This window comes from Diadema setosum, chromosome 19 (genome assembly GCF_964275005.1).
Source record: "Diadema setosum chromosome 19, eeDiaSeto1, whole genome shotgun sequence".
NCBI lineage: Eukaryota > Metazoa > Echinodermata > Echinoidea > Diadematoida > Diadematidae > Diadema > Diadema setosum.
In genome coordinates, this window is record NC_092703.1 from 10,457,797 (window position 1) to 10,478,150 (window position 20,354).

The 20,354-nt window shown below is 40.3% G+C and overlaps 1 protein-coding gene across 1 annotated transcript; it reads left to right on the forward strand.

Annotated features, from left to right (window-relative positions):
- Window positions 1-32: 32 nt before the first annotated feature.
- LOC140243002 (solute carrier family 35 member F2-like) lies at window positions 33-16,627 on the forward strand. Its single transcript, XM_072322742.1, has 6 exons — window positions 33-150; window positions 5,446-5,752; window positions 10,414-10,570; window positions 12,056-12,221; window positions 14,805-15,012; window positions 16,343-16,627. Exons 1-6 carry the CDS (start codon window positions 50-52, stop codon window positions 16,625-16,627), a joined length of 1,224 nt encoding a protein of 407 aa, XP_072178843.1. The 5' UTR covers window positions 33-49.
- Window positions 16,628-20,354: the final 3,727 nt, after the last annotated feature.

Genomic DNA, 20,354 nt, shown 5'->3' on the forward strand with positions numbered 1-20,354 from the left:
GTGGATTGTGAAAAGAACTTGAAGCAATTTACTTGATCTCGGAGACAAAATGGTTCATGGGAACGAGGTCCCCTACGTTAGTACGACGGAGGAGATACCGTCGAACTACCGGGCAAAACTGAAGAAACTTGTTTCTCCATTGTTCACCAAGTGAGTAGAAAAGCCAGCAATGTGTTACTGATGGATGATGTGTTTCGAAGCCGCACGTGCCCCATCCTTCCAATCCTTGTCGCCGTTACGTATGGTATGGGATGGGATCCCCGCTGCCCAGTGGCAGTGAACGGGGTGCGAACGGGGTGCAGTGAGTGGTCGGGCTACCCCGTGGCCTGACCACCCTGGCTGGCCCGGCCAGGCCCTGCGGCCCTGTCAACTGGGTAGGATCATAACCTAGGATTGCAGGCAGGGCAGGCCATGCCATGGATGCGGATGGCAGGGATGCTCAGCTTTTAATTAATATATCATCACGTTGTTGTTTTTCAAGTTGTTGCTCAGTTGCTGTTGCCTGTTGTTTGTTGTTCAACTTGTTGCGTATTAAAAATTAAAAGGTGCATCTTTTTTTTTTCTTTTTTTTTATGGTTTTCCAAACTCTGTCATGCCTTTTTTTGTCTCTGACATTCAAGTAGTAATTTTCAGGAACAAAAACTTGAAAAAAAAAAAAAATTCAATTAATCAAGGGAAGCTGCGTGAGTCTGGTCGCATATGATGACATAAATGGTATCCCGGGGGGTACCAAATAAAAATCAGCCATTTTGTTGAATTATTTATTTTTTTTAAAAAAGGTTGTACCCTGGGTGCCAAAAAGAGGAAATTATTTTGGTGCTGGAGCTAGCGCGCGCTAGCCACTGCACTGCACTACACTAAAGCACACGCTAGTGGTATCGCAGCTTTCATGCACGCATATAGTATAACATGCAGTGGCATGGGAAGGACTATGTACACGCACAGTGCATGCATTTTTCTCTGACTGTTCTCGAATGGACGTGAGGTGGCGCTACACAACGCGGTAACCCGGGGTACTACGGTACCCCGGGGTAACGCGTGGTGCATCATATGGCCAGTTGGCAGTTAAAGGGACTGTACAGCACATGGTTGAGCTGAGGTGTGGATTCATGTTTTGAACATTCCTAAGTGAGATAATGAGAAACCTCTTATGAAATATGAAAGAGCATGTAATTTTAAGAAGTTTTCAATGTTTATTTGATGAAAATTGGTTTTCAAATGGCTGGGATATCCAAAAAAAGTGATAATAATAAAAAGGCGACAGGCCACGCCTTTTATTAGGATCTCTTTGTTTCACCTTGTTTTTGGATATCTCAGCCATTTCAAAACCAATTTTCATCAAATAAACTTTTGATACCCCTTAGAATTGCATGCTCTTTGACATCTCATACTAGAGTGGTTTCTGAATATCTCGCAAAACGTTATAAAAGTTAAATCCTCGCCTCAACCAGAACTGTACACACCCTTTAAGTGTCTGATTCTGAATCTGAGACACAGCAGAAAATGAAGATGATGAAATGACATTTGTAGGATTTATTTAGAAGTGTAGCGGCATTTTCATTGAGAAATCTGTAAATAGACCTTATGCATTGACGTCATCACTCGCTTGACAACCTCTCGCGACGCCATCTTAGAGGGCAAGCGAAGTCCTTGACATCGCAGAGGCGAGCAGCTAGTTATGTGCTTTTCCTATGCGCGCTAGCGGCGATCGCCTCACTCACCGCCAGTCCCCAGGCTAGTGGCAGGGTTTTTTTTACCATCAAACAAGTTTGACATGTCATGACACATTATGCAGCAATATTTGGGTAATTTTCTCACATTGTGCAATCGAAATACTCACAGCAACTACAGAATTCCTAGGTTATATTGCAGAAATTTGTATCCATAGCGCAACATCGCCGTTCGCTGAATGTATGTCGCCATTTTGAATTTCATTAGCCAATCACATGCGAGGTACGTGTTTTAGTAAAAAACACGTAGAAATCTACCTCGCATGTGATTGGCTAACGGATTCGTAGGTTGATGAGCTGTTACAACCGCTGGTAGTTGCATCTTTTTTCATGAAAATTGTGACAAAATGTTGGATATATCATTAACCTGGTGAGTGCAATGCATACATCAAATGTCGATTTTGCTATAAAAGCTTGAATTTCCCGATCTAGGGCTGTAGATTACATGCAATAGAAAAGACAGTAAAAGAAACACCGATGTTGTGTGTAAATGCTCATTGCCTCGTGTGTAAAAGCACGCTCTAGCAACGCATCGCTTGCCCTCTGAGGGAGGGCGCCCTTCAGTTAGTAAGACCGTGTGACGTCATATGCATAAGGTCTATATTTAGAAACGTTCAAAGGGGCCCACCTAGCACCTCCCATCCCACCACAGTTGTGTCACAGACTCACACATCATTCACAAAGTTGCTTGAAAAAAGAAATCGGTCTTAAGATCAAATTTGAACTTGAAGTCATTGATGGGATTGAGGTTGTTACAGCTCCGAAGTAGGATTAAAAGAAGAAATGCTGAAGAAGCAGTTGTTTTTGTTAGGATTCAATGTTTTAGAAGGTCGCAAATCACTGTTGCCGACAAATAAAACAACACATGAAAATATCGCCATGTACAGTTTGTACAAGATTTGGTCTGCATGGTAGAAAGGCATGCACTTGCCATGGCATAGCCTTGTTGTCAAATTGGGAAAACAACATCTTGTGAAAATATCTGTACACAAAAATAACAGCCTTTTCATTAAAGACCTAATAAAATGGTTTAGGCATTTTTTTCTCAATGATGTAATAATATTAAATGTTAAATTCTAAGTAATTCTATGGTTGTGCGGGGTTTTTTACTGTTCTGAATTTTGTTCTATATTTGTTAACATAATGGATGCAATTTCCTCGGTTTTGGAAAACTTGCTATACTTTCACCGCATGCGGCGCACTATCACTTCTAAATTGTGATGACGTCTAAGAACGGAGTCGTTCACGACCAGTCTAGCCGTAGCCAGCGAGCTGGCAAGGCTATGCTAGCGCAGCGCAGCGACAGCCGGCCGGCGGCTGCACTGGCTAGCGCTCGCTGGCGGGGGAGCGAGCTAGCGAGCGCATAGCAGGTGCTGCGCTGCACTATTGTCATTGGCTAAGCCTTTAGACAAAAGAATATTTGATGAACTGTATCGGATTTGATACTGCCAATAATACAGATTTAACTGTGGTACGCTTGGATATCCATTATTTTCGGCAAACTCGTGAAATAGGCCCCACCACTGCGTGTCTGTACTAAAAATACGGCGACTCGCCTGTTTCAGCCCCACCGTGTGGCGTTCATCTCGGCAGGTAAGCACGGCGGTGGGGCTGCCTTCCACAGTGAATACTCGTGAATGCGGCGAAAATGACTTCATAATATGGCCGGCCCTCGGCTCGACTAATTTAACGGCCAATTTAACCATACACTAAATACAACCCTACCTAACCCTAAACCCTAGGAGGACCTACCCTTGCTTGCTATAAACGCACGGGTACGGTGCACGCGCACTGCGGTGGGGCCTATTTCACGATAGCCCCACCACCACTTCGTGTCTGTACTAATACAGTACTACGGCGACTCGCCTGCTTTATAGGCCTAGACCTACTCGTGAATCCAGCCCCACCGTGGCATTCATCGGTAGATAAGCACGGCGTTTGGGCTTCCTTCCACAGTATGATTTTTAGCATAAAACAAAAACTACTCGACCAAAATTGACGATCATTCTTGGTATCGTTTTTCTTTGAAAATGACGCATCTAAATTACTGATCATATTGCAGAAACTGACTATGGGAAACTGGTTAGGCCTTTTTTTTTTTTTTTTTTTTAGCCACGACCCACCCTGTAACAACATATCCCCCTAACCGTTAGGTGTTAGAGTGTAGCCTCTGTACTACTACCAAAGATTCTGCTATTACTACTTACTAGTCTACTAGACCTAGTGCCGTAGTGGTAATTGTACGCATTATATTATATTGTACGCATTATATTGTATTTTAATGGGGATTATCGTATTAATACTGTGGATGATAACTACATCACTGCTGTTATTGTAACACAGATATAGTATATGTATTGATTTTTTTTTTTAATTAATTGATCACCGGTAATATTTGACATTTTATGTGTGATATGGATTGCAATAATGTAAACTCTAATATTGTTGTTTTGTACCCCCATGTACGTGTCTAAACCTGCCATTCGTTTTGAATGAAACGGTGGACCTGGTTCTTTTGTATATTTGTTATTCTCACACTTTCTTGAACTTGAATAAAGTCATGATTAAACATAAACAAACTACTTGTAGTAGTACTAGTAGACTACTACTACTAGTAGACTACTACTACTAGTAGACTACTATAACTACTAGTAGACTGCTACTAGATCTACTACTAGACTACTACTGGTAGTTTAACTGTCTTGTAAGCGCCGGTCGACGGGCCAGGCCACGGCCGGGACGCTCCCGCTTGCTTGCTGCGGCCGGAGTAGCCGCTCCACACTTTGTGAGCGAGCTGGGCCTGTTCTTCTAATCTACTTACTAGACAGTTACAACTTACAATGTCAATCATGTAGAATACAGTATATCCTTTCTAACGTTAAACTATATGGGGGCATACCAGACATACCACTCTGTATTTCCCAGGCGATCGTTTCCGTGAGGTCTATTCTCGGGCTTGGTGCCATGTTCATACGCTCTTGCACTGGCAGCGGGGGAGATGCAGCTGGTTCATATCGGTAAGGTGCAGCCCCACGATAACGTTCTGGTTCATCGGCTGCCTCTCCCTCCCCATCTTCCCCTTCAACTTCATGTGCCTCCTTTTCCTCTCCGCTATCGTCAGAGCTGCAGTCTTCATCATCATCATCAATGTCGAAGTTTACCCATATAGGGGAAGACATTATGCTCGAGGTACCAGGTATCTGTGCAAGCTAACTTAGTGATAATGTACGTGGTAATGCGTACATGTCGACAGTCAGTGTGTCGACCGGGAGCGCACATCCCGCGGGGCCCGGGCCTGGCCGGGCTAGCTATCGTGTACGCGCGTGTACCAAGCTAGTAATCTGAGTGCTTGTGCTGAGCGGCGTCTGCTAACTGAGCACAACTCCGTGCTTATACGTCATCAATCGGTTCAGGGGTGTTGGTCACGTGACTATCTTTTTCGCAAAAGCTGCAACGGGGTCCTCCAAAAATGTGATATTTGGGGGAGTTTCTAGAAGCGATAAAAACCGGAACGACACTGACAACATATTTACATTGATAATCATGACATATATTTTACATTTCTTTTGCATATTAAAACATTTTGCAAGCATTTTATTAGGTCTTTAACCATCTGCATGACACTGGTGTTACTATTTTAATGGCTAAGCTACAAGCTGTCGTGTATCTTAAATTTATGTCCATGGCTTTTGTTGAACTTCCTCCCCACCGCCAGATCTTTTCTGAAGGTATTCCTCGGTGGCCAGGCCCTGTCCCTGCTCATCTGCGGGACGGGGGTGACCAGCCAGATCCTGAACGACTCGCACCACGTGTCGGCCCCGACCACGCAGAGCTTCGCCAACTACCTCCTCCTGGCCCTGGTCTACTGCACCCTCCTCTGCCTTCGCAAGTCCCAGGACAAGAACTTCTACACCGTCTTCACCAAGAGATGGTGGAAATATATCCTGATAGCAGCGGTTGATGTCGAGGCTAATTACCTGGTGGTCAAAGCCTATCAGTACACCACGATCACGAGCATACAGGTGAGGGCCCAGGTTTCCCTAGACTGCTATTAACAGTTTAAAAAAAAAAAGGAAAAAGATAAAGGCAAACACCAAAATCCTAAGAGCCTGCAAGAATTTAGTGCAAGTATTCCATGAGAGAGACAGACAGACAGACAGACAGATGAAAGAGGAAAAATAGGGAGGGGGGGGGGGGTAATTTACAGGGTGCCATTTAAATACGGGAATGATATGTATCAGAAATTTGTGCGTCAGAGTATTTGATATTGTATAAATTGACAACAAATGCATGTCAATTTGATTCTCTACACGTATTGCAGATATTCACTGAAAACCAAAGTAAAAGATACAGCTGTAAGGTGTGGATTGATTGTCAGTGTTATTTTTCTGTTTTCAGTGCACTTGAAATATTTATTCCATTATTTCTTTACTTAAGCATGGCAGTCGCTGCTTTTATAGTTGTTGGGTTTTTTTTTTTGGTACTTGTATACCAAGGTAAAGCTTCAGTGTGAACTGTACAGATTATTTCATTTTTGGATTGATAGATACAGTAGCATCTGCAAAATTTGTATTTTGGCCTGGAAAAATATTTGTGTGGATCCAGGCAAATAGAATTTCACGAGATTCAAAACATTTCAGCTCTTGTATGATTTGTGGATGATACACTGATTCACTCCGTTGTGATAAGGTCCTATGAAAAATGTTTTGTCCACACTTTCCAAATTGTTCTAAAAGTTCTTTTAACATGGGTACTGTATACGCCATATATTTCGCGAGTCTAAATTTTCGCGAATCAAGAATTCCTGACAATTTCATGAGTGGTTAAATTCGCGATCGTGGAGTCGTGTACTGAATGGAGAAATGTTAACATGTACGTCACATTCATATCGGTATTAGAGTCAATATTTTTGCGTGTTTTTAATTTCGCGATTAGCAGCTGACTCGCGAAATTCGCGAAAATGAAAAATTTCGCGAAATATTTGGCGTATACAGTATGTAAATTCTGACACAAAACTATCGTTATTAATATTACTTTTGATGGGTGTAGTTGTAAAATTGTGAAGTGAGGAGGTCAGTGCACTGCGTCCCTATAACCCTTATTCACCCCACCCCCCCCCCAAAAAAAAAAAATAATAATAATAAAACCCTCACATACAAATTGTATCTATATGCACACATGGTGTAGGGAACAAGTACATATTAAGTTGTTTGGTAATTGCTTAAAGTGTTGTTGCTGTTTTGTGTATATTGAAAGCAGACCGTGAAAAACTCAATATTTACAATATTTACCCAAGCATCAATATATTTTTTGGCCTTTGAACAGCTTCCAAGTGTAGAAGAATTGCAGGGTTCAGGCCCATGGAAAAGCTATTAACCAGGGCATTCAACTTGAAGTGCCTAGAGTATATGTATACATTGTGGCTTCCATTCAAGTGGGAGTTGGATAGATGGGAACAGTGCTTTAATAAGAGAATATCATACTTCTGACGTGTCACATACAATTGTACATTTACTGACCACTGAACACTTAGCCTGTTGAGGACGGGCTGATTTTGCTGCAACATGCATTTCCCATAGACGTCAACGAAATGACAACATTTCGTCGATGAAGTGACTGATTTCGTAACAAAATAGGCCATGTGACACTTTAGCGCTCCATACAAATTGTCCATGGTTTAAACCATGGTTTCAATTGTACCACCTTCGTGAATTCGGGCCATAGTGTATGTAGTATGTAGTTTTCATGAGATTTGATGTGCATGCTATTCAGTAGAATCTGGTTGCTGTATCAAATGGATAAAATTATTCATGCTGAGACTGCAAAATTCAGTGAATGGTAGAGGAAGCCATTTGTGTATTAAAAAGCTTTTTCTTGGCAGTATGATAATGTATTATTATGAAACTTTTTTTACTGTCCTGGCTAGCAATTGTCTGTTATTTTGTTCTTTGCTTTTGGTCTGTTTTATACAATTTGAAATAGGGCTATTAAAAATGTTGCTATTATGATAATACATGTCAGTCCCTATTAATGTTTGGAATGTAATTAACAAATTCTGCCATTAAGACTGATATACACTGTAAAGCTTGTCTTTGATCAATGCACACAGTTTAGCATACCACACTTATGCAATTTAGACTGCATTTGAGTGAAATACCTCTCAAAGATGAGGTGCAAGCAAGGTACAATTTGTAGTGTAGTATTCCTCAGAACTTGCTTTTAAAGGAGACCTCCGGATGATTTTCAGATTTTTACATTTGAACAACTATAAATTAGTTATACTGAGCGTAGATTTTCAGAATTCATGATAATTGGGATGAAGAATATGAATATTTTCAAAATTTAGAACAAATGGCAATTAACAAGGATGATGACATGGCAGAGTCACCATAAGAATGCATGAGTTGGGGCTCAAGGAAGCAGAACAAAAGAAGAAGGCATGCATAGATTATACACAGGTGAACTCGTAAGGAAGCAGTATTGTAATGGAATTACACTGCTACATTTCTGAAATATGTGAACCTCCTATGTCATCATCCTTGTTCAGTGTAATTTGTGTAAGGTTTTTAAAAGTATTGTTTCTCTGCTCAAGCACCACAATAAATTCCACAAATCTATACGTGGAGTTGTTGATTTACATGTATGTACTACATGATGTGAAATTATGAAAATCGTCTGGAATGTCCCTTTAAGAGGAAGCTTGATGGCCTCATACACTTTGTCCAGACCAAAGAAGGCTATTGTTCAGACATAAAGGGAGGTTGTGAGTCATGTGTAAGCATTGCATGGGCTGTGCAAACTTGAGTCATTGTACAGTATGTCAAACATGTGGCAGAGGGTCTTGTGTTATTAAAGTGCTGATGAGGATGCACAGTGTATGTCGTTTTGCCATTCTTTTACCACCCTCTCCCCTTCAGCAGAGCAGAATTCCTTGTAAAAATGCTACCCATTGTGAGCATGGGTTCAGGCACCCAAGTGAAAACTTCAATTTGTCTGCCATTTTTGCATTTGTCTGCCATTTTTGCATTTGAGTCAAGCAGAGACTTAGTAAAAAAAAAAAAAAAAAAAAAAAAAAAAAAAAAATCCAATTGTTTGAAATAGTCATTTATGAAACTGCTTCTCCTTTTTAATCATCAGGTAGTGTAGCTGGGCAAATTAAAAATCTTTAATTGCAACCTTGACTCAATTTTTGTAATCTTGTTCTTCCGAAATCATGCCAGGTGTACTTGATTGATAATTTAATTCCCAAGGGATTTACAAGTGTACATCGCTTCTTGTATTAAAGTTTGTTCGGTTTTTCCCACCTGTTGGTCACACGGCCTGCTTAGAAATAGAGTACAGATCTATACACTCTTGCATCCCTACTGTACAATGTAGTACTCTTCCAGGAGTAACACTATCTGCCACATTATTAGTTGCTCTACACTTGTACAGCAAGCTTTGAGACTTGTGTACATACGCAGGGGAGACTGAGATTACGTAGACCCTGAGAATCTTCAAGATGAGTAATCAACCACAAACGAGCAAGAGACATGACGGAGAGAGTGACATGAAATCCTGTAACAAAGGGGAGCATTTCAGTGTAGGAACTATCGTTCAGTCAGGTGGATATCATGTGTGTCAATTCAGTCATTGTATTCTTGTATGCTCTGGTTGGTGCCATATTGATCCTCCTCGTTAAAGGGGAACATCAGTCTGTGGAATCCTTATGTGTTTTTACTTCGAAAAACACATGCCAATGAAATGCTTGGAGCATGGCTATGATTTCCTTGTACGACTTTCCTCTGTTTGTGCATCTTAATGATATGCGTGCAATTAAAGCTTATTATCATGCAGCCACCGGCACCCACCCATGTCTGTTGCAACTGGGTGCATGCCAGTGTTGGCAAAATATCACTCTACGTTCATGGATTACATTGAGTTCTGCTTCGGTACAGGGCGTCAATCCAGCAAAAATTGCATAATATTACTCCTTTCTGTAGCAGGTAGTAATTCTTAAGAGGAAAATAGTTGTGATATAACTTTTTTGAGTGATCTATCTGTTATATTCTCCAAAAAAAAAAAAAATCCTTGCCTGGCTATTACCTTAAATTTTATCATTACCACACCAGTGTGAACTTGTCTGTGTGTAACTGACTATGCCAGTGAGGATGGATATCAGAGGATTAGTTTCAGTCCAAAGAACATCTTCCTTCCAGAGCCCAACAACAGTTAACTTTTATCATTAATGTTCAGGTGAGGTCTGTGATAGTGATTGATGTTTTCTGAAGAGACAATGTATAAAACAAATCCTGACTCTAATGCCTCTTCCAAGGAAGTTGCCGGAGGTGATATGTTTTTCGGGTTGTCTGTCTATCAGTCCCACCAAAGACTTTGTTATCCTGATTAAAAAACAGAAAAAAAAAGAGAAGAAGAAATAAAACAAATCATCGTCATTTAGTTGATTTCATTGGTACATGTACCTTGCATAGGTACAAAAACTGGCAAATTGGATGGACACTTCCTTAGATAACATTGTAGGCAAAAAATTCTCAGTGAACTTTGGGGTGAAAATAGCATTTTATCAGCTGTAACTTTTTTTCAAAAAATGTCCAGCGGAGTATTTTTGTTTGTTAGTTTGTTTGTCTTTTAGGCAATGTTTGTAAGATTTGCAAATCTCATTCATCGTTCTTTTCTGAACTAGCTGCTGGACTGTATCACCATTCCCGTGGTCATTCTGCTCTCGTTCTTCATCCTGAGAGTCCGATACCGCATCATTCACATCATTGGAGTGGTCATCTGCATGGCCGGGCTAGGAGCATTGATTGGCGCGGACGCCCTGACCGGGAGATCAACTAGTGGTATGAAGAAAAAAAAAAGTGGCTTTTGATGAGAGTTAAAACAATACCTTTCTTTTTTTATTGATGGAATCCATGGCTGATATGAAGATTTTGATTCTATTCTGCCATTTGATCAGTACGTGCCCTATAGTGATGGTAGTGGAAAATTAAAAAAAATTCATTATCAATCCTGTTTACTACACTGTGCTCTTTTTATTATGTGCTGTGCATCCATGTGAGAATTTATGAGGAACAACAGATAACAAAGCAAAAAAAAAGTGAGAATTATTCAGGAGGGCAAAGTTTGTGAAATTGCTGCATTTTTGTCATGCTTAAATTAGAAAAGAAAACAATATCTGCTTGGTATGATTGCCTACACTGTATGGCCAACATTCCCCCCCCCCCCCCCAAAAAAAAAAAAAAATTCCAAGGTTGCAAACTTTTTGTCCAAAGTCATTAACCTCACTCCTTAACATACCAAACTTACAGTGCAGTATTTCCTTTATTGGTGCCAGGTTTACATGCACAGTAGGAAACAGATGTTCCAGACCTCTTTAAATTTTTGGCGATGTCACTTCATACCTTGTTTGAATCATTCCCCTCAGAGGCAAAGTGCTGTATACAGCTTGTTGAGGACAAGTCACGAGTATACTCGGGCAGGTGTCTATGGGAAATGCATGTTGTAGCAAAATCAGCCCGTCCTCAGTGGGTTAATTGAGACTGTAGCTAAGAGTGGGGAAATAACTGTTGTATTGAAAATGAAAAGATGCTGGCTGTGTAATAGATCAGACAGTCTATATGCCATATTGGACTGGTTTATTAGCCAGGAGTCACATGCAATGTTGTTCAGCGAGTTACATACATGTGTGTTATGGTATTACTCTTAATCTTCCTCGCCACACACCATGATCATATATTCCACCTCCGTCCCCCACCACCATAATACCTATAGAAGCTGCAAATTGCATACTGTAAAAGTGGAAATTTTCGCGGTGTTCAAATTTTCGCGCATTTCGCGCAACCAGAAACAAGCGCGAAAATAAAAGCACGCGAATATTTTTGCTTGCCATATGTGCCTGTGCGTGATGTCTTGATTCCGCAGAATTAAAAACACGCGAAACCCTTCCGACCCGGCCAAGCGCGAAAAATTAGTCACGCGAAAATATCCACTTTTACAGTAGTATCGTACCTAGATATGGCATGAATTTTTACAACTTTATTGTCTAAAATTCCCCCATCCCCACTGTTCGTCACTAGACCTTCAAAAGCTAGTCACAATTATGATCATTACAATTTCACTGTTTTGTTCATACACTGATGTACCTCTCCACCCCTCATTATATTTATTGAAGCTGCATTACTATAGTGATGTGATGTAATGGATTTTAACAACCTACTAAAGATAATAACTATAATTATGAATTTTATTGTTCATCAACACAATTATGAATTGTTACTACTTCATTATTTTGTTTTCACTCCTTTCCTCCACTTTCTTTCTCCCAGAGAATGCCCCACCCAACAAAGTTCTGGGAGATATATTCTGTATCCTCGGGGCGAGCCTCTACGGCGTCTCAAACGTGGCACAGGAGTACATCGTGAGGCACTACACCCGTACGGAATTCCTGGGGATGGTCGGTCTGTTCGGGACATTTATCTCTGGCATACAGCTGTAAATATGGCTTCCTGTTTTGTTTTGTTTTTTATTTTGTGTGTTACTTGAATCCCACATGAAAGAGCTCACATTCTACTATGGATTTCCTGACTACTGCCATTTGTTTTTCTTCTTCATGTTTTAAAGGAGCATTGTCAATGCTTTCTAATTTGAATTTGAAAGTGAAAAAAAAAAAGATGTATATATAGTTTCCATTAGAAATATTTCCTGATTCTTGTATTCTTGATAGTTTACTCTGCAATTTCTGATCCAACGCTAGTCTGCTTCTGCTTGATATTTACCAACACTACACTTTTATGGGAGAATTTACAGTGTGCTTCTAATCTGATCTAAGCACTGTCAGTGCCTGCTGACTTGAGTATTGACTTGAGACATTGTCATCATAATTTTGATCCTAATGCTTTCTGAATTTCAACTGATTGGTCTTGGAGAAAATATGGATATTTCAAGCTCTTTCAGGAAGTTTGAGTTGACTTTCACCTGACTTTGACTTAATTTACTTTAATTTTAAGTTAGTAAGACTATTTTATAAAGTGTTATACAGGGGCCAAAGAGCAGAGTGCTATGTCTTTAGAAGGTAAAGATCTGCACACCCAAAAAAGTTTTTTTGTTCTTTTAAAAAAGAATAAGAAAGAAAAAGAACAAATGCCACAAGTGTCTGCATGACACTGTACTTGGCTTTTTTTCTCTAAGAGTTCACGCCATGTCAGGAACTTGTTTCTCATTCGCGACGTCCCCTCTTGTTTGTATGGCAAACAGTGAGGCATCAAGGGTGACATAAACCTTAGGATGTCGGCTTCCAATTTAGATTGCATATCTCCTTTATGGTATCCCTCAAAGAGGTGCGCAAGTCCCTGCTCCCATAAATGGCAAGAATACTATAAAGTTTGAAAAGTTCAAACACCATTTTCCAATTCATTCGATGAATATTGGCTTTTTTGCATTTTAAAGGGAGGGAAAAATAGAACTACAGTCTGTAGTCAGAGTGCAGGAGAAACATAATGAATGGACAGAAAAAATGTTTTATGTGAGATTTCTCTGAATTCAGTTGTAAACATCAAAAAGGGTGATATATTTTATATGGTCTTTTAATACTTTAACATTACCTAGTGCATCAACAACACATCTATCACAACTAGCTAATCACTTGCAGTTGAAATAGTGTATCTATTACTCTAGGTACACACTCTTGAATACATGGGTTGCATTAAACATCGCACACTGAGACACTGTATAGGTTGGAATTTGATGTGAAATGCAAGTGATGCTAATAGTTTAAATTAGATTCAAGAGATTGCTTAAAACCAATGTTATGATGACTTCTCATTATGATGTCACAGGGATGTTAGAATTGACTCATAATATTTGTGATGAACTCAATATCCTAATGTTCATTTTATGATAAAAGCATTTGAAATAGTCAAACCCTTCTGCCCGATTTGATTTTGTTCACATCTGACACTTGTACTCTACCACCAACAACATCATGTCACTTTCTTTGATTGATGAAGACAATGCTCTTTGCTTGGGTAAACCCTACTTGAAATAAAGCATGCATCCACTATTGTGTGGGAAATGCAATGAGCTTATTTAACTAAAGCTGCGCACCATACTATGGCCATGTGTCATTTGGTCAGTGTTCCGGAACACCAGGGCACTGCTATTGTTCCGAGCAAAGGTCAGTGGGTTTGAGGCACACAGGTACAAATGTCTGCTTTCAGGCACAAGGAGGAAATAACCTTGTCAGGAGATGGTGACCGCCCCTAGTCTCAAATTTCAGCCTCATCAAAGAAAGGAACATTTTCACCTGTCATTATACATTAAATACATAGTGAAGGCAACGCTGCACACTGGCACTGGTCCGACGGTCCAGGACCAGTGAGAATCACTGTCAGACCAGTAACTTTTCAGGAATGGACCAGTGAAAAAATGAAAAAACTGGGTGCCCACTGGTCTGACAGACAGGTCGGACCAGCAGAAAAAAATGGGTTAGTGTGCAGCCCTTGTCAAGGGAAGGTTATGAAACTAGAAGAATCAAGTTTTGCCTGATACTGCCAGCCTGATCATCGGGGTTTGATTTGGTTTAAATATACAATGTAGTTAGGCTGCTAGGCTGGTTAGGTTCCTCACATTGTTGGTTGAGTACTTCAGGTTGTTAGATTGATTAAGTGGGTAATTTTCTTGCATTGGTGGATGAAAAATGGAAAGAGAAATCTATGTATGTTGTTGTTGTTGTTGTTGTTGTTTTTGTTATTTAAATACTAATTTTGTGTAAGTCATTAATTATACAATTTCTATCCCCCGGCATGTATGCCGGAGGATACTTTGGACTCAGCAGCGTTCAGTATTCCGTCTTCTATAGGTTCAAAGGACGTTGTTGGTGCATGGTTTGTGTGCCCTCTCTAGTGCCGGGGGATACAATCGCATTGTGCGGCAATGGACACTTCTAGTTTATCTCTGCATCCACTTTTTTGTTTCAGTTTTATTCAAATCATTGATTGTATAAATTATGATATATTTATTCATATACTCGATATCTATTTAGTCTCAATCACCCTTTTTTGCATCATTGTTCCCCAGGGTTGCCCTGGAGAGGCAGGAGCTGTCCACGTTCTCCTGGCACATTGAGGCCATTCTCCTCCTCCTGGCCTTCGCTGCCTGCATGTTCCTCCTCTACTCCCTCTTCCCCGTCGTCATCGAGTGGAGCAGCGCCACCGTGGTCAACCTCTCCATCCTCACGGCCGACATGTACACCCTCTTCATCGGCCTCTTCGTCTTCCACTTTGCTGTACGTTTGTCTTGTCAATATCTTCTACAATCCTAGTAGAAGATTATATACTATAATTACCAGATAGTAGGGCCTCTGAGAATAACAGTGTTTAGCCACTGACAGAGCTACCCTACTGAAACAAAACAAGTAAATGAATAAAATAAATCCTCTGTAATATTTTAAATACCTAAATTATACATGCTTGAATTCTCAAAGGTAGCTTTAACTCTTTATGTGCCATGATGTGAACCCCCTGTGTGCCACATTATTCAGAGATAGCATCACAAGTCATGCCTTGGGAAAACGTTCTGATTTTCAAATCTATGTGGAAATATGTAGAAAAAGGGCCAAGCATTGCTTTGATGTAAATTCTTTTGACAAATCTATGATTGATTTTCTTTCAAATGACTATAAAGGCATGACTTTTGCACACAAAACAGTGACAGAAACTTAGAATTTACTTGCAAATCCAGTAGGACACACTGCTTGATAGTCATTCACCACATAAAATGCAAGCTACATGTGACAGGAATGGAATTGTGAGAGCTTTTATTGTACTGTGGTATTTGGTGATTTATCAATCGGTTTGGGCGGGTTTGTGCGGTTGAGCAGAATATGCAAAGTTGACACGCCGTTGTTTGAGTGAGACGTCCGAACGGCACATTTAGAGTTGAATTACATCTTTGGTTCAAATTTAGCACAAAAAAAAAGCAAGAACAAAAAACAAAAACGGACGTACCTTTCACATGTACATGTGAGTGTGCGTACATTATGGTCTGTGTTACATTCATTTAAATTAGTAGAGTACCAAAGTGTGAGGTCACAGCCGTTCATCGCCATGGAAACTGGCTCTTGACCTGTTGAAGACGAGAGCTGAGTATACTCGGGCAAGGGTCTATGAAAATGCATTTTGTAGCAAAATCATCCCGTCCTCAATTGGTTAATAACCTCACCTGGCCCACATATCTGTGAACACTATAATTACCAGATGATGATTCAGTTTTGTACCAGCTATGCTTGAAGATGTTTCTCGTCCCTCATGCTGGCATACTGTAAAACCAGACATTTTGGCATGTGTGAAATTTTTGTGAACTTTGGGAGGAGCCAAGATTCCAAGTAAAATGCACCTGAAAGCCTTTGCTGACACAATGCATTGAACCCCAGTGGCAATTCACAGAAGTTTCATGCCAGAAAAAAGACGTTCAGCTCCCATATGCAATAGTTTCATGCCGCGAATGTTTCTGGTTGTACAGTACTTATGTACAGTTTTGGTCGTAGCAGCATTGTTGCCAATTTGAGGCACCTGTCGATGTGTACATGCCAATCATTGTTTTTTTTCTTTTTCCAGTTCTCGGGCCTGTACCTCTTTGGCTTTGCTGTGATCATGGTTGGCGTTCTGGTGTACTCACTGAAGCCCACCAAGCAGGGCGCCGCGTCGGCGGGAGCCTACAGCCTCTTCCAGAACGAGCAGGCGGCATCCGGCGGCCAGCGCGCACCCGAGGAAGACGGAGACGACAGCAGGATTCAGTGCATCTCCACGACGACCGACATCGAGGACGGCAACGCCGAGCCGTCTGCTACGGAAGAACTGCACAAGGAGTTCAACAGAAGCTTGAATGGGGATTCAAACTGAAGGCGTAGCTCTCCCAATGGAGAGCAGAAGGGATAAAAGAGAGAACCATTCTGTGCTTTTGTGTCTTTTTCTCGAGGAGTGTCCTCTGTCTTGTCGTCAAGGAAACGGATCAATCTTATTTGGCATCTGCAGGAGACTGGTAGCTGACTCTCACTCACCATCTCGTCCGACATTGTGAACGTTTGCCGATGTGCGCAGTCATGCCTTGTGGCATCACAGACACTGCGCTGTGTTTGTGCTTGATTGATGCTGCCCAGTACCTTGAGGGCTGATTTGGTAAAGCAGTTACACGGTGTGCACGTCCACTATCGACAAGCATGTCGTAGGAGTGTCACGATAGACCCAACTCAGAAGTCAAGCTCAGAGCGACTGCGTTGTTGTGTGCACACTAATCCCACGTGTCTTCTCCGGTCTGCACCCAGTGGTTCTAACCCCGTGATTCAACTTACAGGGGCCCAGCAAATGGCACAACTCTGCAGAAGGAGGTAGAAGCACACAAAATCGTAATTCGTCACGCACATCATTGAATTTCAGATGTATCATTAGAGCTGGTCCGTCATTGGGCAACATCAATATCATTTTAAAATGACACTTGTTCCTTTCTGTTGGTTTTTTTTGTTTTCAATATTCTTTAAAAATAACAAATAAAGAAAAAAAACAGAAGTAATGCAGGAAACTTGTCAGATATAGCAAGACCGTAAAAATTGTATTACCAGTATGTGTAGCGACTGCTTGTCGTGATAGGAAAGTACATTGTTTAAAATGTGTTTTGTTTTTCCTGTCTCATTTTTGTGTTATCAAAGATTTATGACATTCATCATTGCCTTTTCTTTGTTTTGTTATTTTATATTCTTATGTTTTGTAGCTCACATTTCTAGATTAAAGCCGTAAAAGTTTTGACACATTAAGTAGGGAAGGACAATGAGTGGCAGGTTTTTGGGTAGGCCCTATTTATATTTTGAATTGTTGGGGCTGTTGAACAATCAAAGAATTAAAAATTTCAGCATTAAAGGGGATGGCTAGTAACTGATCAGGAGGAATCAGTTGGAATGTTGGGGGATGATTGTTCAATTCTTGTGGGATTCATTTAAGAGTACATTATATATCTATTGTTGTGTGAAAATCGTTTGCTTCAGAACGGTCTCATATTTAAGTAGTGTGCACTTTAATGCCCCGTCACTGTACAGGCATGCCAACCTGGAAACATTAAACTGCACATTACTTGAATATGGGACCATTCTGAAGCAAATAATTTTCACACAACAATATATATATAATGTACTCTTCAGTGAATCCCACAAGGATTGAAACAGTCATCCCCAGCATTCCCACTGATTCCCACTGATCAGTTACTAGCCATCCCCTTTAAATGTTGTCTTCTCATGTATAAGTCTGAAATGCATATGATAAAGTTTATCACATAAATTGATAAGTTTCTTGGTCTGTATGAAACAGTAGTGTGCAAACACTGTGTTTCATCTTGAATCTGATGAGCTATGAATTTGATCTGTTTAGTATATGTGAGTTCACATGCATAATATCGTAAGTCAAAAGCATTTTAAACATCAATATTTGTCTTTATATTTCAAAATCTTTCACTCCTCGGTAAGTTTTCTTTTCAGTTTTCAAATGTTTTGTTTCCAACTGTTTCAATTTTCATTGATGCACACGCTGCCGTACAAGAGTGTGAAAGCTTTGCTTTGTTTGTGAGTCATTTTGTGTCACGTTCCTGTCCAAACACACTGAGCCTTTAATATGATGATTTGTATTTTTACAGAAAAATGAAATACTGATATGCTTTCCTCTGCAGTGGAAGGAGGCAAGAAGGAATATATTTTACCTGCAAAAATCCATAACATGTTTATCTCTTTTGATGTGGAGCCTTCAACTCCCGGAATGATCACAGTAACACTTTATAGTTCCACGTTCGGTGTATGTGCTGGTGTTGACGTTTTTTCCAAAACAGCTACCTGTATGTGAAATTGAGCTGCAACACTGACTTACAGTTGCATTAGCACAAGTAAAAGCAGTCACAGGTGTCCATTTACCAGCTAGTGTTACCTCCACACATTAAACCAGGAGAATCGGCGAGATCTTGCTAGAATTCCACAAAGAAAGGGTAATTGAATTTGGTTCAAGTCAAATCTGAAAAATTTAAACCATGATTGTTCAATATTTGACACATGATGGAGAAGTCAGACTAGCAGTAGCACCAGACTTGAAATCACTCACTGTGTAACTGCTGTACATCCTCTCTTCTCAAAGAGCGCCATCATGTGACATGTTTGAGATCATCATATTCCTACATCAAAGTACTGTATTTTCCACAAGCTGTTTATGGAAGTGAGATTGCCAGAGACTCCAACCCAAAGCAACTTCTGATCTGGAGATTCTCCCACCTGAAACCCCTACCAAACGGGAGACTCCAAGTTGATGTGTGCGAAGCGCGAAATTCCTAGGGTTCTAGATGCTCTCTGGTGTTATCTAAGGCTTATTTTTACAACATACAATAGCAATAAGTAGGAAATTCTTTCCAACGAGAAACACAGAGCCAGGGCGGGAGAAATTAAATCTCAAGCGGGAGAACAGGAGATTTTGCAAAAAAAGGGTTTTCGGCGGGAGATCTCCCATCGAAAACGGGAGAGTTGGAGTCTCTGGATTGCATTCAGATGGTTCGGCCATCATTTTGTACTTTCGTGTGCTTGATATGCTATTTGCTAACAGTGAAGTGTTATATGTCATTTGTACATATACTACCCACTACCTACAATACTACCTTAGACCTACTACCTACCTTTTTCTGTCAAAGTATAACCAATAACTTTACTCTATTTGTTTCTCATCAAAGGATTACTGTATACACCATACGTTTTCGTGAGTTCAATATTTCGCGAATTGTAACTTTCGAACAGTTCGCTAGGGGTTAAATTTGTGATTGTAGAGTGACAGCAATGGACAGAAATCAGTATTATTCACCTATTTTCAAGCTGAAATGTGCAAATCCGTTCAAACATTCGGACATTAAGACGTAAACCTGCAATATACCAAACTGCAGTTTTCAGGCCCCTTGTTGATGTACTATGTACTGCGTACCAGTGTATGTATGCATGCACATTGCATTCGTGTGGGGAATAGAATTACGGGTAATATTTTCATGGGTTGGTAAGTTTGCAAATATTGCCCAACTTGCAAAATTCACAAATATAAAAAAACCCTGTAAAATATATGGTGTATACATAAGTGTATCTGTAATACCTTCATTAGTACATTCTTGCCTGTTATCCTGTAGAAATGGAATACGAGGCTTAGAAAGTTATTGAGGCTTTGTTATAGCTCATCATTCTCCATTAAGACGTTTTCTATATTTACAAACAAAAGTGCCCGACGCTGTAGGGGCCCTCATGCTGGTAAAAAGAATCTGTTTTAGCATTGAATCCAGCAGGAGAGTTACTTTAATAATGTTTGAAAGTGCCTGCAAGTACTGTATACGCTGTGATTTTCACTTACAGATATTTTCGCGAAAGAGGAGGTCACAGACATTTTCGCGAGATGTTGTTTTCTCGAATTGACACAAACGCTATTAAATGTAAATGTACTATTATTCTAGCATCTTGGGACATTTTCGCGTGTTGTTAAATTCATGATCCAACTGCGATTCGCGAAATTTGCGAAAATTAAACCCTCGCGAAAATAACAGCCTATACAGTATTTGTTTTCCTAAAAGGGA

What these genes read in the sequence shown, in the direction of transcription:
- LOC140243002 (XM_072322742.1), top strand. Translation starts at nt 50, where the DNA reads ATGGTTCATGGGAACGAGGTCCCCTACGTTAGTACGACGGAGGAGATA. An exon ending in TTTATCTCTGGCATACAGCT is followed by an intron (nt 12,222 to 14,804) that starts GTAAATATGGCT and finishes ATTGTTCCCCAG; the next exon opens with GGTTGCCCTGGAGAGGCAGG. An exon ending in TCTTCGTCTTCCACTTTGCT is followed by an intron (nt 15,013 to 16,342) that starts GTACGTTTGTCT and finishes TTCTTTTTCCAG; the next exon opens with TTCTCGGGCCTGTACCTCTT.